At 36.5% G+C, this 22,415-nt stretch overlaps 1 protein-coding gene across 1 annotated transcript in view; it reads left to right on the forward strand.

Moving 5' to 3' along the window:
- rnf144aa (ring finger protein 144aa) overlaps nucleotides 1-9,946 on the forward strand; it is a 44,088-nt gene extending 34,142 nt beyond the window's left edge. Inside the window, exons 5-8 of the mRNA XM_066716146.1 lie at nucleotides 41-251; nucleotides 1,824-1,971; nucleotides 2,595-2,684; nucleotides 4,386-9,946. Of these exons, the coding sequence (XP_066572243.1) occupies nucleotides 41-251; nucleotides 1,824-1,971; nucleotides 2,595-2,684; nucleotides 4,386-4,517 (581 nt within the window). The 3' untranslated portion in view covers nucleotides 4,518-9,946. The remainder of the gene's footprint in view (nucleotides 1-40; nucleotides 252-1,823; nucleotides 1,972-2,594; nucleotides 2,685-4,385) is intronic.
- Nucleotides 9,947-22,415: the final 12,469 nt, after the last annotated feature.

The following is a 22,415-nucleotide window of genomic DNA, read 5'->3' on the forward strand; positions in this document are numbered from 1 at the left end:
CCCCCCAGCCTGGTTGTAACTCTGCTGTTTTGTGTCTCAGAGGTGCTATTGGACCCGTGTCGTACGTGGTGCCCCTCTTCATCCTGCCAGGCTGTGTGCCAGCTGAAGGAGATGGAGACGCCCGTTCCCCAGCTGGTGCAGTGCTCCGTCTGCAGCCTGGAGTTCTGCTCAGCCTGCAAAGCCAACTGGCACCCGGGGCAGGCGTGCCAGGAAAATCTGCCTATCACATCATTTCTGCCGGGGGAAACCAGGTATTACACCTACAACTCGCCTCATTCTTCCCAGTCCACAAACTACCCTGGCTTGCTAGTCAACAAATGAAAATCCTTGCACTTGTAAATTGGCGATGGTCTAATTGCTATTCTGGTAATATAATGTAATGTAATGTATAATGCAAAATGTTCGAATCAGATAAATAAGCTTGCTAATGTGTTATTAAAGTGATTGCAACATATGTTGGTAAATCTCCAGAGGAGATCAATGAAGGTCACACAGCTCTGTCTTAAAATTGCCACTACGTCCTACAAATCATTACGTCCTGAAATTGGTTTTGAATAATGATTGGCACCTTCTTTTTTTTTTTAAGAAGAACCCCACCTGTGTTGTTTTTGAAAAAATCAGTTCAGCAGTGCTTATAGTTCATGTTATTCAACCAAAGGATCAAACATGGTATTACTTGCTGTTATATTGTGTCAAGGTTTATGTGTCTGTATCAATTGGTCGCATTGGGATGAGCTGGGGATTGACTTTCTATACCATTTACAGCTGATAGACCCTACTCTAACTAGCTACCTGGGCATGTTGAAAGCCCAGATAAAGAGTTTACACAAACCCTCTTTGTGAATATGTTAATTAAAAACTATTTTGAAGAATGTACAGTCATTGACTTTGTCATCATTATTTTAAATACAAATGTAGTTAGAAGTGTTAGAAAAAAATCCAAGTGTAATGTGAATGATTTAGTTAATTTACATTACAGTCCAGATAGAGTGCAGGGAGCTCCTTTCCTGCCCCCAAAGGAAATGGTCAGTCCAGAAACTGACACACCCTTGAATCACCATTTCTTGTGTAATTGGTGGAGAAATGCATGTCTGGAGTGTCTGCTTCGCTCATTTATATTCACACAAAGGAAAAATGTTAGTAAACACATTTTCGTTATTTTGGGAATATATTGGAGCTTTTAACTCCTAACCGTGAAGCTCTGAAGCTTTTGACGGGTACAAAACAAGTATAAACGTAGTGTTGCAGTGAGCCGCATACTGATTAGGTTTAAGGGACAATTTAGGAGAAACATTTAATGTTTAAATTCTTCCCCATGCTCCTTCCCCCAGGGGCATCTCTGTAAGGTTTTGAACTGCCTAATAGCCACTGCTGGTATTGAGGCTGTGTTTTTTTTATTGTTGTTGGTTATTTATAGAAATTAATATAGGAAACCGCGAATCAGTTCACAGACAGTTCAACACAAGTTTAATTAACGTTTCAAGCCACTGCTCTGGATTTACAGGTCGGTGTTTCAGAGTGCTTGTGCGAAATGTGTCAACACGGGAAACAATTGGTGAATCAAGCAGAAAGTTTCAGTCGTTCAACAAAAAAAAAGAGATTTAAAAAGATAACTAAAATAATTAGCTTTGTAGATGCATAGCAAAGAATCTATCAAGGAATACAAATGCATCTGATATTGATGTATTGTCAATTATGAGTCTGGAACAGGAGTGCCTGTAAAATTGTTGCATTAGTGTCAACAATTGACTAGAACAGACTAAGAATCTGGACTTTTATGAGGCTCTCACAACTGTATTTTGTTTTGTCCCCCCCTCCCCCAGTTCATTCTATAAGAGTGATGAAGACGATGCTCCTATAAAAAGGTGTCCAAAGTGTAAAGTGTACATAGAGCGAGACGAAGGCTGCGCCCAGATGATGTGCAAAAACTGTAAACATGCCTTCTGCTGGTATTGTCTTGAATCTCTGGATGTGAGTATCAAAGTCTGTCGGTACCTTATTGAGGAGGCTTGGCTTAAAGTAAATTAGTTTGGAGTGTAGTCTAAAGGCACATTCATTTTAATCCAGAGGCAGTTTGTTGCCTCTGCTCCTGTATAGGCCTTGCCTTTCTAATGCACCAACAATTGAAAAAATACACAAATATTTTCAGATTGTTGCATTAAAAAGTAAGATTATCATTATTATAATTGAAGCTCTAGTTTGTATTCAAAAAGCTATTTTGTTTAAACGGCTGGTCGTATACAAATGTATTGATCTTGGTCTCAGTCTCGGCAGGCTTGGTGTTGACTCCATCTCTGATTTGACCCCTCAAGTTCAGTATATATAAGGTAAAAATGTACTAGGAGCATATAAAGACCTATTTTAAAAGGACCCAGTCAGTTATGATGAATGATTAAGTCCGTGATTCCGTAAAGATATGAATGTTACATAATGAGAGTATTTCATTTTTAGATGCCCAAAGTGAAGAGACAATTGTGTGGCAGTCCCTTGCATGTCGTTTTTCTCGAGTCGTTCATATCTGCTCTCATTTAACTGTACTGCAGGCTGCGCAACAGATTAAGTATTGATGGTACTTTTTGCTCTTTGTATACCAGGATGACTTCCTTTTGATACATTATGACAAAGGACCTTGCCGCAACAAGCTCGGCCACTCCAGGGCGTCTGTAATCTGGCACAGAACTCAAGTAAGTGCACAAATTGCCATGTCGTTGTGAAGGAGTTTAAAGAGCTTTATTTTGGATAATATAGGGATCTGCTTGCAGTAGTGTATTTTTTGTTTCTTTTTCTGTCCATTCTTTCAAGGCTAAACTAAAATGTCTACATTTGTTTCTGCATCAAGAAGGTTTTTTCCCCATTTTTAATAGCATCTTGTGAGGAAGAGGTATGTTTATGGATGTCTTATGTGAGGTCTTGTCTACAGCATGTTTATTTTTTATTTTTTACTATAACAGATTCTTCTGATGATAATAGTCATCAGAAACATGACCTCTTTGTAGCCAACCGAGTTGTTTGAAAGTCGTTTTACAATTTGAATTCAATTCAAAACAATGAAGAGACTTTAAACTTTTCCTTAATTTTACCATTAACAACTTAATTTTGATTAAATGCCTCCATTACAAGGTGGGTGCATGTAGGTCTGGAGGACTCCCACAATTGGCACATATTTGAGTCATTTTAACACTAAGAGGCTTCTACTTCTCATGTGAAGTATGCTGTACATTCCCAGCTCCTAATTAATAATTGAATGGCAAAGTTGGAGTGCTCACACTCATTTATGCCATTTGTTGTGATTGCAAAGATTTGCAGTTACAGAAAGATTCCCTCTCTTTTTGCACTTGATAGTCTCAAGTGATCAGTCTGTATAAATGGGGACTAGTTATTAAACAGATTAGTTATCCAAAGGCTCTCAGTCTTCGTATGATATGATATGGGTTATTTTTTAATAATTTTTCACACTTCAGTTTATAGTCCGAACTACTGGTACCCATTACTTAGTCATTATCTTGAAATGAAATGTAGACGAGAATGGAAAATGTATGGCAAAGCTCATCGTATGCAAGTATATGAAATATTACGCCATATATATACCATTTCGCTCATACATTTGGCTATTGTTTAATCTGAATTGGTTATCTGTGTGTGTACAGTTCTTTTCAATAGATAGCAAGTGTGGATGTTTACAGAATTTAAAATAACATTTTCTTAATTAAAGTGCTTGGGTTGCTTGTAAATTTGTGTATTTCCTCTATGACAAAATACAGTGAACAGAGAATTCCCAGTTATCTTCTCAAACATAATGGCAGCACCAATGGGTCTTTTACTTGATAAGCTATAGGAATGGAGCTTGTATGTGTAGCTTGATCAAATATGGGGATTCAGAATAATACATATTATTCTCTCCCCTAATTCTCCTGCTCATTAATTGCTGATTTTCACCATTCTTAACTCTATATTGTGTATGTCTGTCTGTTTGCAGGATCCAGCATGTTTCCAGATATCACAAAAATACAACACATTTACTCTTTTAACTGAACTTAACTGGTCAACATAAGTTTTTTTTTTTTTTTTAATGCTGTTTATCTGGACAGGTCAAAGATTCACATTCATTTTTGTAACTTAAGCATTTTGTGAAAATAGTGTGTTTTAAATCTTTGACTCCCAAGCGCCATCTGGATTTTTTCCCCTACATGATATGATGTTATAAATGATGCAAGCATTGAGAAACAAGCATTTTGATGAGACGGAGCTGAGAGAGCAGTAAACACATTCCTGACGGGGGTGGGAGTGTAACCATTCAGTTGTGTAAGATGTGATGCAATGCAAATAGTCTGTTGGGTGGATTTACTTACATTCTTAAAAAATGAAATTGTTCTCCCTCCATATAGGTGGTTGGGATCTTTGCAGGCTTTGGTCTGCTCCTGCTGGTTGCCTCTCCTTTCCTGCTCCTCGCCACGCCGTTCGTCCTCTGCTGCAAATGCAAATGCAACAAAGGAGATGACGACCCGTTGCCTACCTAAGGGGGCCGGACGGCAACATGTTTCAGCACAGGGGCCGAACTGGGGGCCGGGGCCACTGGGTTGTGTTCTAAAGACGTGGTTGGCAAGGGAGGTATCTAGGCATAACCACTTCCAAAGAGCCGGCGCCGGTTGCAAGTGGCAGGAACTCGTTTATTTTCAGGCTGAGGGAGTGCAAGAGAGTTAACTTCTTAACGTGTTTTTATAAATATTATGTTATATATCACAGCTCTGTTAAAATGTGTTTGACCGTCAGAGAATCCCATTTCCCATTAAAAACATGAATATCAAAACCCTAGGATTCAGGTTATCTTGCAAAAAACATCACTACATTAATGTTAAAAAGAGACTTTACAATGTCCACAGGAATGCCGCTCTTTAATGGAATCTGACTACATTGACTACCTATTAAATAATTGCTGCAAATACATTGAACAAAGCCATGGGTTGGTTTACTGTTCATTTTTTGCAGTGGTAATCAAAATTAGTGTTATTTGTGTCAACAGGTGCTCACAAAAGTAGGAACTTTGTGAAAGAAAGAAAATCTAACAGTCCCAATTTCATTCAATTCTAAAAACTGCAGATTAAATGGTAAATTGGTGATTTTCAAAGGTGTTCGAGTGCAGATTTTGCTTCCTGTTTTATTTTAAAGCAGTTGTAAATGTTTACAGATAGGAACACACAATTATATCTACATTATTATTATTATTCTTTTCATTTTAACATAACTGAGGACAATTATCTATAGTTTAAAGGAAATGTTGCACCAGAGCAAGTCTAGGAAAGTCATCCTGTGAAAAGCAGTAATGCAGCAATCCTACCTGAATTGTTTTTCTTTGTTTTTCAGCTTTAAACGTTTCCAAGTTTGTTTTATGTGCAACAGCATATAAAAGCCAATTTCAAAACTCTGAATATTGTTAACTGCCAGTGCTAAAAGTATTAATCTGTACTGTTTGTAGAATTTAAGCCTCTTTGTGAAATGGGGCTAAATGGTTGTAAATAAAGTCTTACTATTGTTATATCCTTTTCAATTTACCTATACAGCTTGAACACACATTTACATTTGCAAAAACCTGTAGCATCTTTCCTGAAAAGTTTTTATTCGAACAGGGGGACAATTTACAATCGTAACAGTTGTAATCTTTTAAGTGTGTCCATGTGTTTTCAAGTTGAATTTCGCATCCATGTAAAGCATCTCACTTGTCTGGTCTGTTCAGTTCCACCGCTTCAGAGAATAGTTTCTGTTGTGAACAAAGTGTTTGCTTTTTATATCACATTAGGGTCAGTTTTAAGGTCTACTTGACTTTTCAAAATTGAAAACAGCTTTGATTAATTAAAAGATAACAAAGTAATCTTGTCAATGATCCGTATTTAAGGATCGTATCTAAATATATATATATATATATATATATATATAATTTTGCATAAAAAGTAAAAGGTTCAGGTAATGGGCAGTGTTCTGCAACCCTGTGGTGGTTAACGTAAACACATTCTTGAATAAAATACTTTTTTTTTTTTCCTCAAGAATCTTGTAATTAAAAATGACTGTTCATGTTCCTGTACAACGTACCCAAGGTCATACTGAGACCTAATGGCAGATGATACCAATTCATACATTCAGCTGTAATTGTGGCAAATAATGGTTAATGCATCTTTGTTGATGATTTCAAATTGCTTTAGATTGTTGGATTTCTATGTGGATATTTGCTAAAAAAAAAAAAAGAAAAAAGAAAAATACAAATCCGAATGCTATGTTTTACACCTCACAATTGTACAGCCATTAGCGAGTACGGTGGGCTAGTTACTTTCATATCAATACAGCTCTGTCCTTTATTGGCTGAATACAGGGTAGTTTAGATTTAGACAGGGTGAAGTTTTACCCATCTACTTTGAATATAATCTGCCTCGCCCTAAATTGGGTGTGATCAAATATATTTAATTGATCAATTGTTTTAGATCATGCACATATGTAAAATATATCAACCAAAAAGGAATTCACTGAACTGTATGAATGTATGATGAAGAAGATGATGATTATTAATAATAATCTCCAGTTAGCTTACAATAGGTCCTGTAAGCCACACCACAGTATCTATGCAAGTTTATACAGATTTGCAAAACAATGTAGAACCTATAACGTCGGTTAATGTGACATATCGTGAGATGTATGAAACTTCAGTTAATACCCAATGCGGTGGTAATGTAATGCCCATTGTGTCACAAAACAAAGACTGGTGTATGAAATTGTATCAGGGACAAACAAGCCTATTTTTCATTTTGAATTCAGTCAGGTTAAATTTATCTTGGCTTCTGTCAGTCCTACTTTAAGGAAATCCAAAGAAGAGAGGCCTCAGAAATTGTGCCTGCGCTGAATCCTTTTCAAAGATATATAGCAGTCATTGGGGACATTTGGATTCTGTTGTATGTACATTCACCATTAAGTGTGGCATATGGCAAAGATGACACTTGGAACAATGATGCTGCATTGCATTATTATTATTATTATTAATGTTATTGTATTTCATAGAACAACTTTTTAGGGTAAGGCATATCTCAAAGATCAAAGCACCATGGTGGAATATGATTTGTCTTTTTGTTTCTGAAGCTCAACCTGTCTCATTATTTGAAATTGATCAAATCAGAACAGTATATAGCAGTGTTACAGGCTTTCTTGCTTCAAAAAAGGAAAGGTAGAAAAGTGAAATGTAACACAAAGCCTCCACTCTTTTTTTGGCGTCCGTGTGGTCCATTAAGAAGAGAAAAAAACTTACAAAATCCTGTGCTCCCCTGGTAATTCATTCTCGCAATTTACTTAATTTAAAGGAAATAATACAGGAAGATTGACCCATTTACAAGAAACACAAACACAAAAATGAGAGAGAATTACCACAAAGATTAAAATAATGGTGCAGTCCACTACAGGGCTTCCCTTTCACGAATACAGTATTGCCAAATGTATTTGTCTATATCTTTACTTATCTGCATGACTCTTCACAGACCCTTTAGTGAAGGACGTCATCATTTATTTACATGCTCTAGTCTGTTTTTATAGTTCCATTCACTGTAACGGACCCTTTGGGAAGTCAATTTGCTAACTTGCACCGGCCTAATTATATACTATAGCTGCAAGCAATGCCTTGCAGCAGTTTTTATCTACTGTAGCATTGATCGGGCACCCGTTTCATTCAATTGTAACATGTTTAGCCAATATCGGTCGGTGAATCTTCCACATTAGGTATGCAGTCTTTTGTTTCCATTCTACAAAATGTGCTTTGTAGGCCCTGTAAGATGTTTTGTTGCTGTTCGTGACTATGAGTTAGTGTTGTTTTCATCCAAAAAATACCATTGACCCATAAAGTGTGGAGATTTTCACAAAATCAATAAATTAATTGCCCGTTAAATTGAAAACTTTGCATATTGTCACCATTATAGGCTTGACGATGACAGGGATGTAAATGTTCGTAAGACTTCTTACTGAAGATCAGCGCAACAAATTTTATGATCTCCTTGTGTGTGTGTGTGTGTGTGTGTGTGTATTTTGGGGACATACTTTGAAAGATCAATTCTTAAAAAGATTGTGACCACTGTTGTCACTTCTGAAAGTCCCTAAGCAACATTTAATCACTATTTAATCTCTTATTTTGCGGGCCGAATTTGAATTAAATCATCTTTTCAATCAGTTACATGCCCCATTTTCTAATGCATTGTGCCAGGATTTACACTGTAGTGAAAGACATGAACAATGCAAGTCTTACATTTAGAATCATTTGCAAATATGAATGATGTGAAGTCCTTTTTGTTGCATCTTGCAGTACTTTAAATTCATCAGCCAACTTATGTATTTCCTCCTATAAGCATGTATGTATCTGGTTCCTTTTCACTGCTACAGTAATACCACAGTCAGTATGTTGCCATGTATCCAGGAGGTTTATTATAAGTGCTGAAAATAAATTAGGACTGAATTTACCCATCAGTATGTGTTTATATACATTTCTAGTACCTAGTAAGTTACGAAAAAACTCTAATCCATTTATTTCCATCTTGCATTTTCCCCAGTCATATATAAGCAAATCTGGGCGTTGTTAATATGCTGTATTTAAAAAAATATTTTATTTCCATTATCATATTGAATGAATAAATGTAAGTATACTGTACCTTATTAAAGCTTCTCATGAGTTATATTCCTGGTTTCTAGTTCAGTAGCATCAATAAGCCATTATCTGACTAAGGCCTTGAAAACTTAGACCTGCCTGCCAACTGCAAATTATTACAAATGTAAACCCTTTTGCAGTTTATTTAGTTGTTAGAGGCCACATTCAACAACTAAATAAAATTGGGTACATTTGGTTTAGGCGTATGATTGCTCTAAGACCATGCAAGCTCCACAGATACTAGCAACTACATTAAAATAATTAGTTAAGCCTCATGGCAATTTAAATGTTATGAGAATTCCCATAATTCAGGTTTTATTTGTACTGTCAAGTGGCAATGGATAGCTTAAGGCTATACAAAATGAATCATTATGAATTATGACTAAAGCATAACTTAATACATTAGGAAACTGTATAGAGTGTTGAGACTTTCCAGTGATCCTAGTGTCCTTATTGGAATAATTTGGGTTTTTAGTTTATTTCTAAATTCAGATCATTTGTAGGGATAATTGTTCCAATGAAGAAAACTCCATCACACTTCTTCTGAACAGAGGTTGTTTGGTTTTGTTTCGTGGAGTCAATGTACTGCACATTTTGTAATACGTTATTCGAATTCGGTGGTATTCAAAACATTAAGACAGTTATATAACTTGTTAAAACCATGTACTTTGCCTTTGTTGGTGATGGGCCACAAGGTGAGGTCAGAATTGTTTGAAAAGCCTCTGTTCAGTTTTCTAGTCAGACTCTTGGCCGGAGGGGAAAAAAGCTGCACAAATTGTAAACAAATTAATTTGTTAATCTGACTAATTGCAGTTGATGATTCTCACACAAAGCTGAGTTTACAGGGACTAACTACAAACTAGTAGATAGTTGATCAATTATGTACAAAGAAGCACAGACTGCACATTGGAAATTGCAAGCATGGGCTACCCGGGTAATTGGCTTTACTGTTTACTAGCTCAAATGTATGAGCATCTTGTGCCATTGATTGTTCAACAATTACATATTTGTGATGATAACATCACCTAAAACAAGTGTATAAGACAATATTTATAGAGATCTCTTCCAGTATATGTAAAAATTATAAACATTAATTTGCATTTTATAGTTCTGTAATTTACTAGCAGTGTATGACATCATTTATATTTAATTATTTTTTACTGATTAAAAAAAAAAAAAAGTTTAATAATTGTATTTGTTTTTATTGTATATGGAAGGACATTCTACCTGAATTGTAACCTTGTATACTGGTATGCATGAAAGAGTCTTGTATATACCAAATTGTAGTTCAATTCCCTTTTAAAATTCAATGTACTTAAATGTATCTATTGTGCCACTAACACTGTGATATTAAAAAAAAAAAAGAAAGAAAATGAAAAAAAAAAATCTGGGTCTCTGGATTGAGTCCTGTGTTCAATATGAAGATCTTAGATGGTTGATCTGAATCAGTAAGTCATTTAGCCACATAAAACAATAAATCTAATGGTAGCCTGTAACTGTTTATTATTTAAAGAGGTATTAAACTGTAAAATGGCTGCTAATTACATTTTTACCTACCTTTATTGAATATTTACTTTTTTTTTGCAATGAGTTATGGACATTTTCGATGTAAATAAATTATCCAGTCCAAACATTTATATATCAAAAAATATATAAAAACAAAAATCATGAGTCCACACTGTTATTTACATAATAAAATTGAAAGCAACAGTAACAATATAACATGTCACAAGCATTTTTCTTTTCACAACTAGTATTCTTTAAGCAGTTTTTTATTAAAATAATTGTATATTTATTCTAAATAAACGACTAACTGTAAATCTAATATAACTTGATGATTTTTTTTAATTTGAAAAAACTTCATTACTTTAATTTCATGGTAGTTAAATTAATTTGTCCGATTATCACTCATGATTATTGTACTTTATTTTTTTTCCCCCTCTTAGCATTGGTCAGAGATTTAGAAGCTCTTTTTCTTTGGAAGCGCTCTTAACTTTCTGCACTCAGGACAGAACTTGTCTAAGATGGTGGCGGCCCGAAAGTAGGTCACGTAATGGGTATGCTCTATTGTCCACGTTGGCCTTTGAATACTGCTTTTTGAGCTGCAATTGTTGGATATTGACTGTATAAGTGTTTTTAATATTGTTATATACAAAAAATATACCTCATAGGGTCTTGTGCCTGGTGATGCCCACTCTACCATTGAACTACATCACCAGACACGGTTAGGGGCGCTATATAATGGCTTATAACCTACATATTTCCAAAGAAATCTCAGCAAGCTCATTTACTTCCGCTTTCAGTCTCTCCACCTCGATGATAGATATTGTAGCTAGCGAAAATGCTTACTAACATTGTTTGGTTTAAGATATATGTTCAATTTGAATTGAAAGATTACTAACTACCCTAATAGGGAGTCATCATGAGTTCCAGAAAATTAAATTATCTATGATGTGAGGAGCGCACGGCTGTGTCCCGTTTTGTGAGGCTTCCTTTAGTATGAACTTTCATACTTTACCTACTGTGGATGACGCTCGCAAAAAGTGGATACGAAATATTGGGGGCGTGAGGGGTGCAACATAACCCCTCATATAGTGTGGCGCCACCTAGTGGATGTAGAAAACTATGCCACCCTCTTTATATCAGTAGGAGGGGGGGACCCCTGCTTTCCAAGCTGTATATACATATCCCCACAAACAGAGTTCAATTACAGATGAAGTCAAGGAGAGGTACAGTTTAATTCCTTTATTTTTAATTGGGAACAACCCCAGACATAGTTGATACATACAGTATAATACAAATGCATACAAGACCATCTATTTGCTACTGTTAACTATGAAGGCAGTCCACCACCAAGCACTGGGAGTAGGACAGAGCTGCCACGTGTAATTATATAATGCAAACATGCCTCAATAAATGAGTGGAGAAACATAACGAATGCAGATGCCTCCAAACAGGTGTACTGCATGATACATTTAAGCAATTAACATTCTATCATACTCTGTGGCGTGTATGCAAATGCTGAGCAGGACCAGTTCACCTTGCCATCTTGATTCAAAATCAAGAGGAGAGTTCAGTGGTGCAAAAACCATAGGCACTGGCCTACAGAAAAAGTGATCTGGTCAGAAGAGTCATCCTTCACCATATTCTCGACAAGAGTGCATGTGTGGCGACACCAAGAGAACGCTACAGGCCTGACTGCTTGACCCCTACAGTGAGGGGGTCCGGAGGCTCTGTTATGCTGTGGGGGGCATTTTCCTGGCACGGTTTGGGTCCACTTGTCCCCTTAGAGGGAAGGGTCACTTCAAATCATGACAAAGTTATTCTGAGTGATCACCTTTATCCTATGGTGAAACATTTGTATCCTGATGGGAGTGTCTCTTCCAGGATGACAGTGCCCCCATCCACAGGGCACGAGGGCTCATTGAATGGTGTGATGAGTATGAAAATGATGTGAATCATATGCTATGGCCTTCACAGTCACCAGATCTCAACCCAATTGAACACCTATGGGAGATTCTGGACTGATGTGTTAGACAGCGCTCTCCACCATCATCATCAAAACACCAGATGAGGGAATATCTTTTGACAGAATGGTGTTCATCCCTCCAGTAGAGTCCAGAGACTCATACAATCTGTGCCAAGAGCATTGAAGCTGTTCTGGGGCTTGTGGTGCCCAACACCTTACTGCGACACTTTATGTTGATTTTTCCTTCTGTACGTAGAAATTAATAACCAGTGCAAATTAAACCAAACGGATCACCACAACCATATGACTCAAATGACAACTAAAGTTCACAGTAACCGATAGCTTCTTATCCAACAATTAATTTTTCTCCTCCTATTCCTTCTTCATCTTTAAGGAACTGTAATTCAGATTAAGCAAGATCAAACACAGTAACAGCCTAGAAATAACAGACGCCTAAATTATGAATATATATTTCTATACGGTATACTGTTGGCCAGCACAGAGCTCTATGTAATATCTGCATAAATCTGGGATAAATGATATGAAACACCACCGCGTTTTAGATTAAAAACAATAAACTCTTTCCTGGCTTTTGCAGTATTGGCTTTATTCAATATAATGTGAAAAATGTCCTCATAACATGATGTTGCCACCACCACGCGTAGGGATGATGTTCTTTGGGTGATGCACTGTGCTGGAGTTGCGCCAAACAGTGCTTTGCATTGAGGCAAAAAAAGTTATACTTTTGTTTCATCAGACTACAAAAACAATTGCCACATGGCTACACAGTCTCCTAGTGTTTTTTGTTTGTTTTTTGCATACTTCAAATGAGATTTAAGGTGGGCTTTCTTGAGTAATGGCTTCCTTCTTGCAACCGTACCACACAAGCCAGATTGGTGCACGGGATAGGGATACAATTTAGCCTGAAACTAACCCAAATCCTAACATTAGCCATCTCTGTAATGTTGTTATTTGTTTGTTTATCTATTTGTAGGGCTTTCAGTAAATAAATAAAAAGGGCAGCCTTATGGACAATTGGTTGTTGTTTTTTTGTTTCTTTTTTGGGGGTGTAGCATGGGTTAGACTTTCAATGTAAATATGCTAATAAACAGAGGATGTTCGTGCAGTAATCCTGCCCTCTAGTGTTCATGATAAGCATTATTCCTGAATGTTCTCACATGCAAGGTTTGATTTAGCTTTATTGTAATGCTAACAAAAATAGTACGGTCAACTAATTGTATCTAGAACTTCTCCATATTAGAAATGCTGCTTAATGCCTTTCAACACTTAATTTCCAGACTGATCTGAGTCTGAACTCAGTGTCCATGCAATCAAGTAATGATCGGAAAGATGCTTTCAACAGCCTTATCAACAACAAGACTCAATTGTGTCAGCTGAGGACTCCACATAGTGTGTATTTCAGTCCATTGAGGCTTAATTATTACAGTAGTCCTTTTGTTTTAAAATAACCTAAATAAAAATGTAATTAAAACACAAACCAAGAAATGGTTTACCATCTATATATCAAGTATATAAAAACTGATTTAGATGTATTATTCATAAATGGCAAATTCCAAATTGAAGACATATTATAAAATCATATTTGTGTCAGCACTAGAGTGTTAAAACAAAATAACTGAAATGATACACAGCTGGATACTAGTAGTCAAAAATATAAATCTTTCCATGAAACGTTTGTGAAAAAGAAAGGCGAAATTTGTTTGTTAATGCTTTTTCTTAAACATAATAGCTAGCATGTTAGTACAAATGTTTGATCTTTAAAAAAATTAAAAAATGGTATGAGAAATATTTTTGTTTGGGGGGCGGGGGGTTGTGGAATGTTTGATCTCTTCCTGGCAGGATAGTAACTGCCACTAACCTTGACTTTCTTTTGGATGAATGCTACTAGCCAAAAATAACTTGTTCACCTTCTGTTCTTTTTTAAATAACTTTTTACCAGACTTGTGGAGGTCGAAATCCTTAGTGTCTGAGATGTTTGGAACATTCTTTGACTTTCCCTGTGCCGAAGAAGGGTGCTATATTGCTCCTCTGTTTCGTAATAAGCTTTGAATAAAGACATATCCAGACAATATCCCAGATCTCCAGAGAGCCTGGTGCTCACTGTTTGAAAAAGGTCTTGGATCAACCACTAGTATGCTTTGTTGCTATTTGCCAGACAGTAAATTGTATGTAGATGAAAGTGTCACCCTTACAGAACAGAACACATCCTTCAAAGACACCACAGCTGACCAGCTTGAAACAAAATAAGAGACACCTGCCAACAAAACCCTATCTTTGCTTTTTAGAGACATCCCCTCTGATAAACAAAGACACACACCTGTGCATTAGCCCGTGGTTAAGTCAGAGAGATCATGCAAACATGACTGTTTTGTTTCCCCCCGTTCTTTTCAGGCAGATGTTGAACTGAAGCAAAATAGACAAGCTTCAAATGAAAATGGAAGAAGGGGGCATTTGGTGATATATCACTTCCCTCCAGCTGTGTATGGTTCCAGATGTCGAGCCAATCACACGTTTTTGATGGTGCATTTGTTTGCTAAGGAAGCACATCTGCAACTCAATGTGTGACAAAGTTCATAATGCATGGGCTAGAATGGCTGGAAACAGCAAGAATATAAAGTGGCAAATGCTAAACTGCCAGACTGAGCTTCTCACACCTGCAGTTCATGGATTACAAGGTCTGACATCAAACATGTGTTCTGCTTTCCTATGGGTACAGTGTCCTTGTCCTCTCCTTGCTGTGCATAAACTAGACCTATTTTTCTTTTCTCTTCTTTTTAAATTCCATATTCCTCTTTCATGTTTTAAAAAATATTTTTTTACAAAATTATAAAATATACATTTCGGTTGGGGGTTTCTTTGTATAGATATAGATATAGATATACAGATATAGATATATACAATGTATATATTGTATTTCAAAAGCATGAGACAATTAATACTAGAATAATTTAAGGTTATCTAAATTATTTGATGAATTTTTAAAACATTCTTTCAAGGTTTACAGTTTCTCTAAGAAAATGGGGAGCACATTCGGCTTTGGGAGCAAAAACATTTTCAAATCAACTCAAATCAATGCACCGAAAGGTATCAGATGAAAGAATCACTCGTCTCGTCTCATCAGCAGGGACTGTTGTAATGTGAAAAAGTCAACCCATACAGAAGACACAGACCTGCCTCTTCTGATATACAGTAATCAGCAATGTTCAGGCTAGTGCAGTGCACTGTAAGGAAACCCCATTTTTATATATAATACATAGTAACGATCTGGGAGTCCTTAGGCCTGTGTATGTGAATTGGAGGGACTGTGGTGGTGTTTCTATGTGTGTCTGCCTGTGCCTGTCAGTTCTGTGTTTGGGAGGGTAGATCATTGGGGATCTGATCTAGGGGAACTGTGGGAGATTTTCGGATCAAAGACTAGCCCCACTTGGACTGGAGGGGGGGAGCAGTGATTGGGGAGAGAGGATCACGGGGGCCAAGGGACATATAGAGGTGCCCCAGTCATCATAGTGAAGAGTGAGACTGGGCTAGGTATTGTGTATATAAAGGCTGCCTTGCTGGGACATTTTTCCATGTGCTCATCCTCTGTCTTGCAGTGTGTCCAACCCATCATCTTCACTCTTTCAATAATGTCACATTTGTTTGTTCTTGCTATTCCAAGCATACATATTTCCATGCTTCTTTATATATATATATATATATATATATATATATATATATATGGAAAGATGTATGTTACATACATTACAGCTATATATATACTCTATATAGCTGTAATTAGTATTGGCACTTCTCATTTAAAAACAGTGATACAGTTTAATATGGCTCATTAAACCCGTGTTACATTCATTTGCAATATATCTGTTTTCACCCACCACCCACCTGTGACTTCCAAGCAGACTTCGAATCTGTATGGAAAATATTATTATAGATGTGCCTTGATAAAGGTGTGTTTTGCTTAAAAAAAAAAAAAAACTTAAAAAATGTAAATACAAAACACAGGAATGGCAAAAGAAATTGCATGTGTTTTTCCATGTCAGAGTACAACCTCAAGCACCTTCTGCAACACAAGCATTGCCATCATCCCAGCAGGCAGATGGCGACAACATAGCCCTCTGCAGTAACTACTCTATTGCCCTCCACCACTTGAAGCCACCTCTCCATCCACCTCGGTTGAGTGTTGCTTTTTTGTGTCCTGTAGTATTATTGTATAGTACATTATAAGTCCGGTAAAACCTTTGAGATACTAAAATACTGGATGCCTCACATAACACAATCTTAGTGGTGCAGCGTTTTGATAGCTTACGTTAATTCAATTCCTGAGGTAATTGTAATAACGCTGTGTTATAGCATTTTAATGTCACTCATACAAGCACGAAATGTTATATTACATTGTTTATTTTAACAAATTTTTAAGGACATATCCAATACATTAGAATGCTTAGAATTACCGGACACCTTCCAAAAAAACAGTCAAAGTACACAAACATATTACAAATAAATACACGGAGAAAATAATAAATGCATTAAATGTTGACATAAATAAACACATGGACATTGATTTATTTTTGTATGTATTCGTGTATTTATTCATTTGTTTATTTCAGCATGTATGTATTCATTTATTTGTGTATTTATTTCAACATGTATCTATTTATTGATTTGTGTAACTTGTAATATCGAGCGATAGACAGATAGATAAATAGATATCCATGGGATCATTTTTAATACACTTTTTGCTATAATAACTTTATGCCTTTATGTTTATTTGAATCTGGTTGTATTTCCTGGTTTAATGTGGAGAAAAAAGAGAAAAACTAGGATAGAGAAAAACGTTTGATAGAACAGTGAGTCAGGCTTTCATTTTTTAATTGATTTCTGTTTTCTGTCCAGAACATTAATATACAGAACAACAAACTCTGATATCATTGCAAGAGGATATCAAAAAGATACCAAACATGTCAGCCTTCCTGTTGGTCAGTCTTTTGTCTCTCACAAAGGTCGAGTTTCAGAAGGCTGTTAAAGCTTCCTTTTCCACTTCCCTTCAGTAAATGGGCAGGGAGATAGGTCTAAGGAACAGCTGCATGTGTTGATGCTCTGATGACATGCTTTTGGAATTTGCACCATCTCAAACTAGGTTTTGATGGATATGCCATGAAACGTACAAAAGCCATTAGATACTGTAAAATGTCATGCAGGTGCACCCCAGCTGTTTCCTCAATAACTAAACAGATTCCCTGAAGTCTACCATTGCTTTGGAAACACAGCTGAACATTTTTCGATGACACTGGTCTTCAAGGCAGACATTCCCATGAGCGAGTCAGCAGAAACACAGGATGGAGATTCAGGGACTCAGTTTTGTTGAGCTTCACCTCGTACTGTTAACTAAATATGAGAAAAGGGCAGAAAAAAACTGGACTGTCGTCACATATCTTCATGTTCTCTCTTATTTGACATGCTCATTGATGCCAGTGCTCATGCTCAGGAAACACTAAGCATAGGTGTCTCAATTTCTTGTTTCATAAGAATTGCCAAGGAATTCAGTTTCAGGCAGCTTGCACAAGAAATACATATTCTGGATTCTAAAGGAGGGGTGGGTCCTCCTAAAAATAATGTACAATGTGCTATTTGTATCTGGACACATGACTTGCAAGACAAAGCATTAATTAAATCTGGCCCTGACATCTTATTATACTGCATCCATGTATCCAGATTCATGTACAGAAACATAATTGGATCAAAGTGGCAATAGTTTGTTGTCAAGCTTTTTTCTTTCTGCAGCCCTACTTAATTATGTACACTGCTGTGTAGTGAGTGAGGTTAAAAATATTAATAAGCAAGCCAGTTGTTTAATTGAGAAGTTATTTTTGTGCCTAATGGAATTGGAGACACCTGGAAAGTATGTGGGAGGAAACGGCTTTGATGAAGAAGATCTTAATTGCTTTATGAAACAAGATTGCATTAATAATAAGACTGTTTCTGGTAGTTGACAGCCTTACTAAATTTATACTGGACATCGATTTAAATGTATAGAATAAATGTACACCCATATGGAACATATGTTGTATGTATAATAGATATATTATCCTTATGAATTTCATATACTAAAATTGCCCCCTTTTTATAAATTTGAAATATATGGGACATGTTTAAAATATATTTTAGTCTGTAAGCCATACATTTATTTTATATGTTGTAAATATATGCAATAAATCAATCTATCATATGATCATATTAGTAAATATATGGATAATAGATTACAATATAGTTTAAATATGTACCCTATATAATAGAGTCCATTAGTGGTGTATATGAAAAATATAAGGATCATACATAATGTACCATATATTAAAATATATATGCCTGTTCCATATAGGCAGTATTCAACTTCAATGTATACATTTCAACTAATATTTGTATGTGTATCCTATTGAAACAAACAGAACTATACATAAACTGTTGGCTTATGCAAATGTTTATGCCTGCCAAACAAATATATATCAGGTTTTACTGGCAGTACGTGTCGGTTTCTCCCACCAAACCATGAGCTCTTGTCACAGATGAAGCGGTTACCTCATAGACGGCAGAAATGTTTTGGAACCTGAATGTATTAATGTGGGAAAAAGCCAGAAAGGGAAACATTTAGTTGAGAAACATGTGCCCTAAAATGGCACCAAAGCATATCCATTGTTTTGCGTTTTAGTTTGCGAGGGTTAACAATTTAGATAAAAATCCAGTTTTTACTCATTCCCTTTTCTTATTTATTTTTAACATCCAGGGCGCCTGTCACTCTTAACCAAGGCTACTAATTACCATCACATATTTCTATATTTCCCAGTTAGATTAAAACTTCATACACTGCAGGCTTATACACTGTAGAAGTGTTTTGCTATGTAAAGGCATGGATAGTAGGTATTAAATTCAATATATTCCCCACTGACACACACATTTCTAAAGCATGTCATGGTATTATATAGTTATTTCAAATAAGTAATCCAGTTGACCGGACTTATTATGTTGATTCTGTGTGTATGTATATGTATGTATTTAAGCCTTTTTAAAAGGTTAAAAAACATAGTAGTTTACGTACAGGACAGAGCAATTAACTGTTTAATCAGCAGAGGGAGATGTTGTACTGTATCGGGGAGTGTAGTAAGCTCTTCCCTCAAGAGCACAATGCTGAATTTTTGTAAGTTTAATTTTGACTGCACAGATATTAAACTCCAGAAGTCGAATGATGAATATGTTTTTTTTTAATCTTCTCTAATGCAGTTTTCTGCATTAGGGACGATAATATATATGAAGACATCAACCAAAACCAATTGATGATAATTGAATTCTGCTTCACTCTTACAGCCAATGCAGATAAGTGAAATGGATCATAATCTATCGAGTTGAAAGTTAAAGAATTTAACTTTCTTTTTCTCACATTGGCAACAAGATTTCCGTCCTGTAGAATTAGATTTGAAAGTTTATCTTGGGTAATAATTGGTCAACCACAGGAACAATTTCCCTCGCAGTTTAATCCAGAGGATAGTATTTCTAGCACACATCTTGTTTGATCGTGAGAAAATTTAAAACAGAATGAGATATCTTGAAAAAATTGGCTTTTAAAACGAGAACAGCTAGATAGTGAAGGCTATGTGGTCTCTAGTGGTACAAACAAGCGCCTGTTTTTCTTTTAATGACCTCATTACAATTTAAAAACAAAAATACAATGACACAATCTCTCAAACAGACCACAAGACGTAGTGTTCTTAAATGCCAACATATACATTAGGCTTTTCAAAGCATTTCTGTATGCTAAGAATAGGACTTGTATCATGCTTCGTTGAGTGCAGGTTACAAACTATAAAAAGGAAATAAACAATATAAAATGTACAAATCTGCATAATGCAGGTCATCGAGACGGCTGACTTCACCAAATAGGTTCTCTGTCCTGAACAAGTCTGCATTATGAATATGTATAATGTATCTTTCTTTCTATGTCTCTTTATATGTCTCTGGCAAAGTGCATGTGCTGATGATGCCAACCCACTGGAAAATACGAAGAGAGAATGTGGCAAGCCGGAGAACGCTTATAGGAGAGCCCCGGCACATGCTAGTTTTCATTTTCAATCACTGAGCAGTAGCATCAGGTGGATTTGCGAACATGGCCGATGCACTGCAAATGCATTGTGAAAGCAAAAGTTTTCTTGCTGGAAAGAATCATGACTAAATGCCACATGGCCTTTCACCAGTTTCCCTTCAGTGCTTTTCAATCACTTCCATTCCTGACCAAGTCCAATCAAGTGTGATCTTGTTATCCTGCAGGTGATCCGTTGCATTTTATTCTAACCTGAATTGATGGGATCACTTGATAAAAGTCAACCCGGTGGATGGCTCAACTGGTAAAGGGCTATGTCAGGAAGAATTACGATGTCTGAGATGCTTAGTGATGAGAAAAACAAAGAAGAAAAAAACAAGAAACACCAGGCTAATATGGATTTTAAGCAAAGAATATTAGTGACATTAGAGTCCTAAAAAAACTGTCCAAATAAAACTGTCTATATATGATTTTTAGAAATGAAACAGATACATTTTTATTTCCTGTAGCTGTTGATCTATTTATCTATCTATCTATCTATCTATCTATCTATCTACACACACACAAATACATTTTAACACAATTTACAATAGCCAGTTGTTAATGAATTACATGAGAAATGTATGCCACTAACACTAGTGCTCTGTAATCTGTGTGGCTGCTGCATTTTCTACTAAGAACATAAGAACATAACACATTTTAGGAACGTCCCATCATGCTCGTTTGGTGTCCATTAATAACTAAGTGATCCAAGGATCCTATCCACTCTATTTTTGAATGTTCCCAAGTTTTCAGCTTCAACCACATCGCTGGGGAGTTTGGTCCAGATTGTGACGACTCTCTGTGTGATCCTACAGCACAAATTACAGAGCTGCAGCAACACAGGGAGGACTTACGCAGCCTGCCTGATTACATTGCACGTTCACAGGCACTTGCTTAGCTACAGGGTTCGCTGTTGTGTGACAAGCTGAGGAAACTTTGGCCAATGAAAGCCTACACAACCTCCAGGCAGCACTTAAACAATTGCATGTCGCCCTGTGGGGAATCCCAGTCACAGCGGGCTATGATATAGCTCAGATTCAAATCAGTTCTGTAAGGGCTATAGATTTGCACTCCAAAAAAAGGCATTTTTATTGGTTGAGTAACTTGGCAGCCTCCACTCTTAAATAGTCAATTTAGGTATTCATATTTCAATTATGAATCTCATCTCAGCTGGTAAAATTTGAATGTGAAATGTTGTGTGTGTGTGTACGGTGACTGGGGGGATTTGTGTTGATGGAAAAAAAAAAAATCCCACCAGGAATATATAGTGTCCCTTGAGTTTCAAAATGGTGTACGGAAATGTTAGTTTTCAAGTTGCAAGTTAAATGTCCTCTGAAAAGTGTTTCTGCATGTAAGCCGTATGGTGATAAGATTTCCCATATGGGAGCACAGCATGATGAAGTTCCCTAGATTGGGACTAGTGCTGGCATGTTGAAGGTTATTGTTACCGTGAATATCTGATGATTTTCTAAACGCATGGGCCCGCAACGTTTTGTGCAACACTGACCCCTTGACGTCCAAAGCTTAGGATGCCATCACACAACGCTAGCCTCATAGGACACTATTGACATGGGTTCCACCAACATCTTGTGTCTCCCCGGAAGTAGCATTTGCCATGTCTAAATTTGACAAAGACATATATAGTGAGTCTGAAAACTTTTGGAGGACAGCCACAAAAGCTTCATTTGTTTTTGGGTGTGTGATGTTTTTAGCCCCCCCCATTTGGATCCAGTTCTTAATGTTTGAAATCCAAGACAACCTAATGTAAGCAGACCCAGATCCAATCAAAACTCAAGCCGCCAGCCCATGGCCAGCTAAAAACCATGTGCTGCCCTTTTGTGTGATAGAGGATTCTTGCTTCTACTTAATGCAAACCCATCATCAATTTTGGCTTCTAATCTGTGACTGGCAGGGGGATTGTGTTTTAATTTCCTGAAAACCTGTCCCAGATCCCAATTTACCTGGGACATATATTTCACTGGGTTGCTAAGGGTTAATTTTAGTTAGAACATAATAAGAAGAAAATGACTCCAGAACATGACAGAAACTAGGAGAGCATCAGTGGAAGCTTAGACTAAACATACACATGAAAACATATCAAGACAAGAAAAATAACACCAGACAGTATTTCAAGG

This window comes from Amia ocellicauda, chromosome 1 (assembly GCF_036373705.1).
Source record: "Amia ocellicauda isolate fAmiCal2 chromosome 1, fAmiCal2.hap1, whole genome shotgun sequence".
NCBI classification, from domain to species: Eukaryota; Metazoa; Chordata; class Actinopteri; order Amiiformes; family Amiidae; genus Amia; species Amia ocellicauda.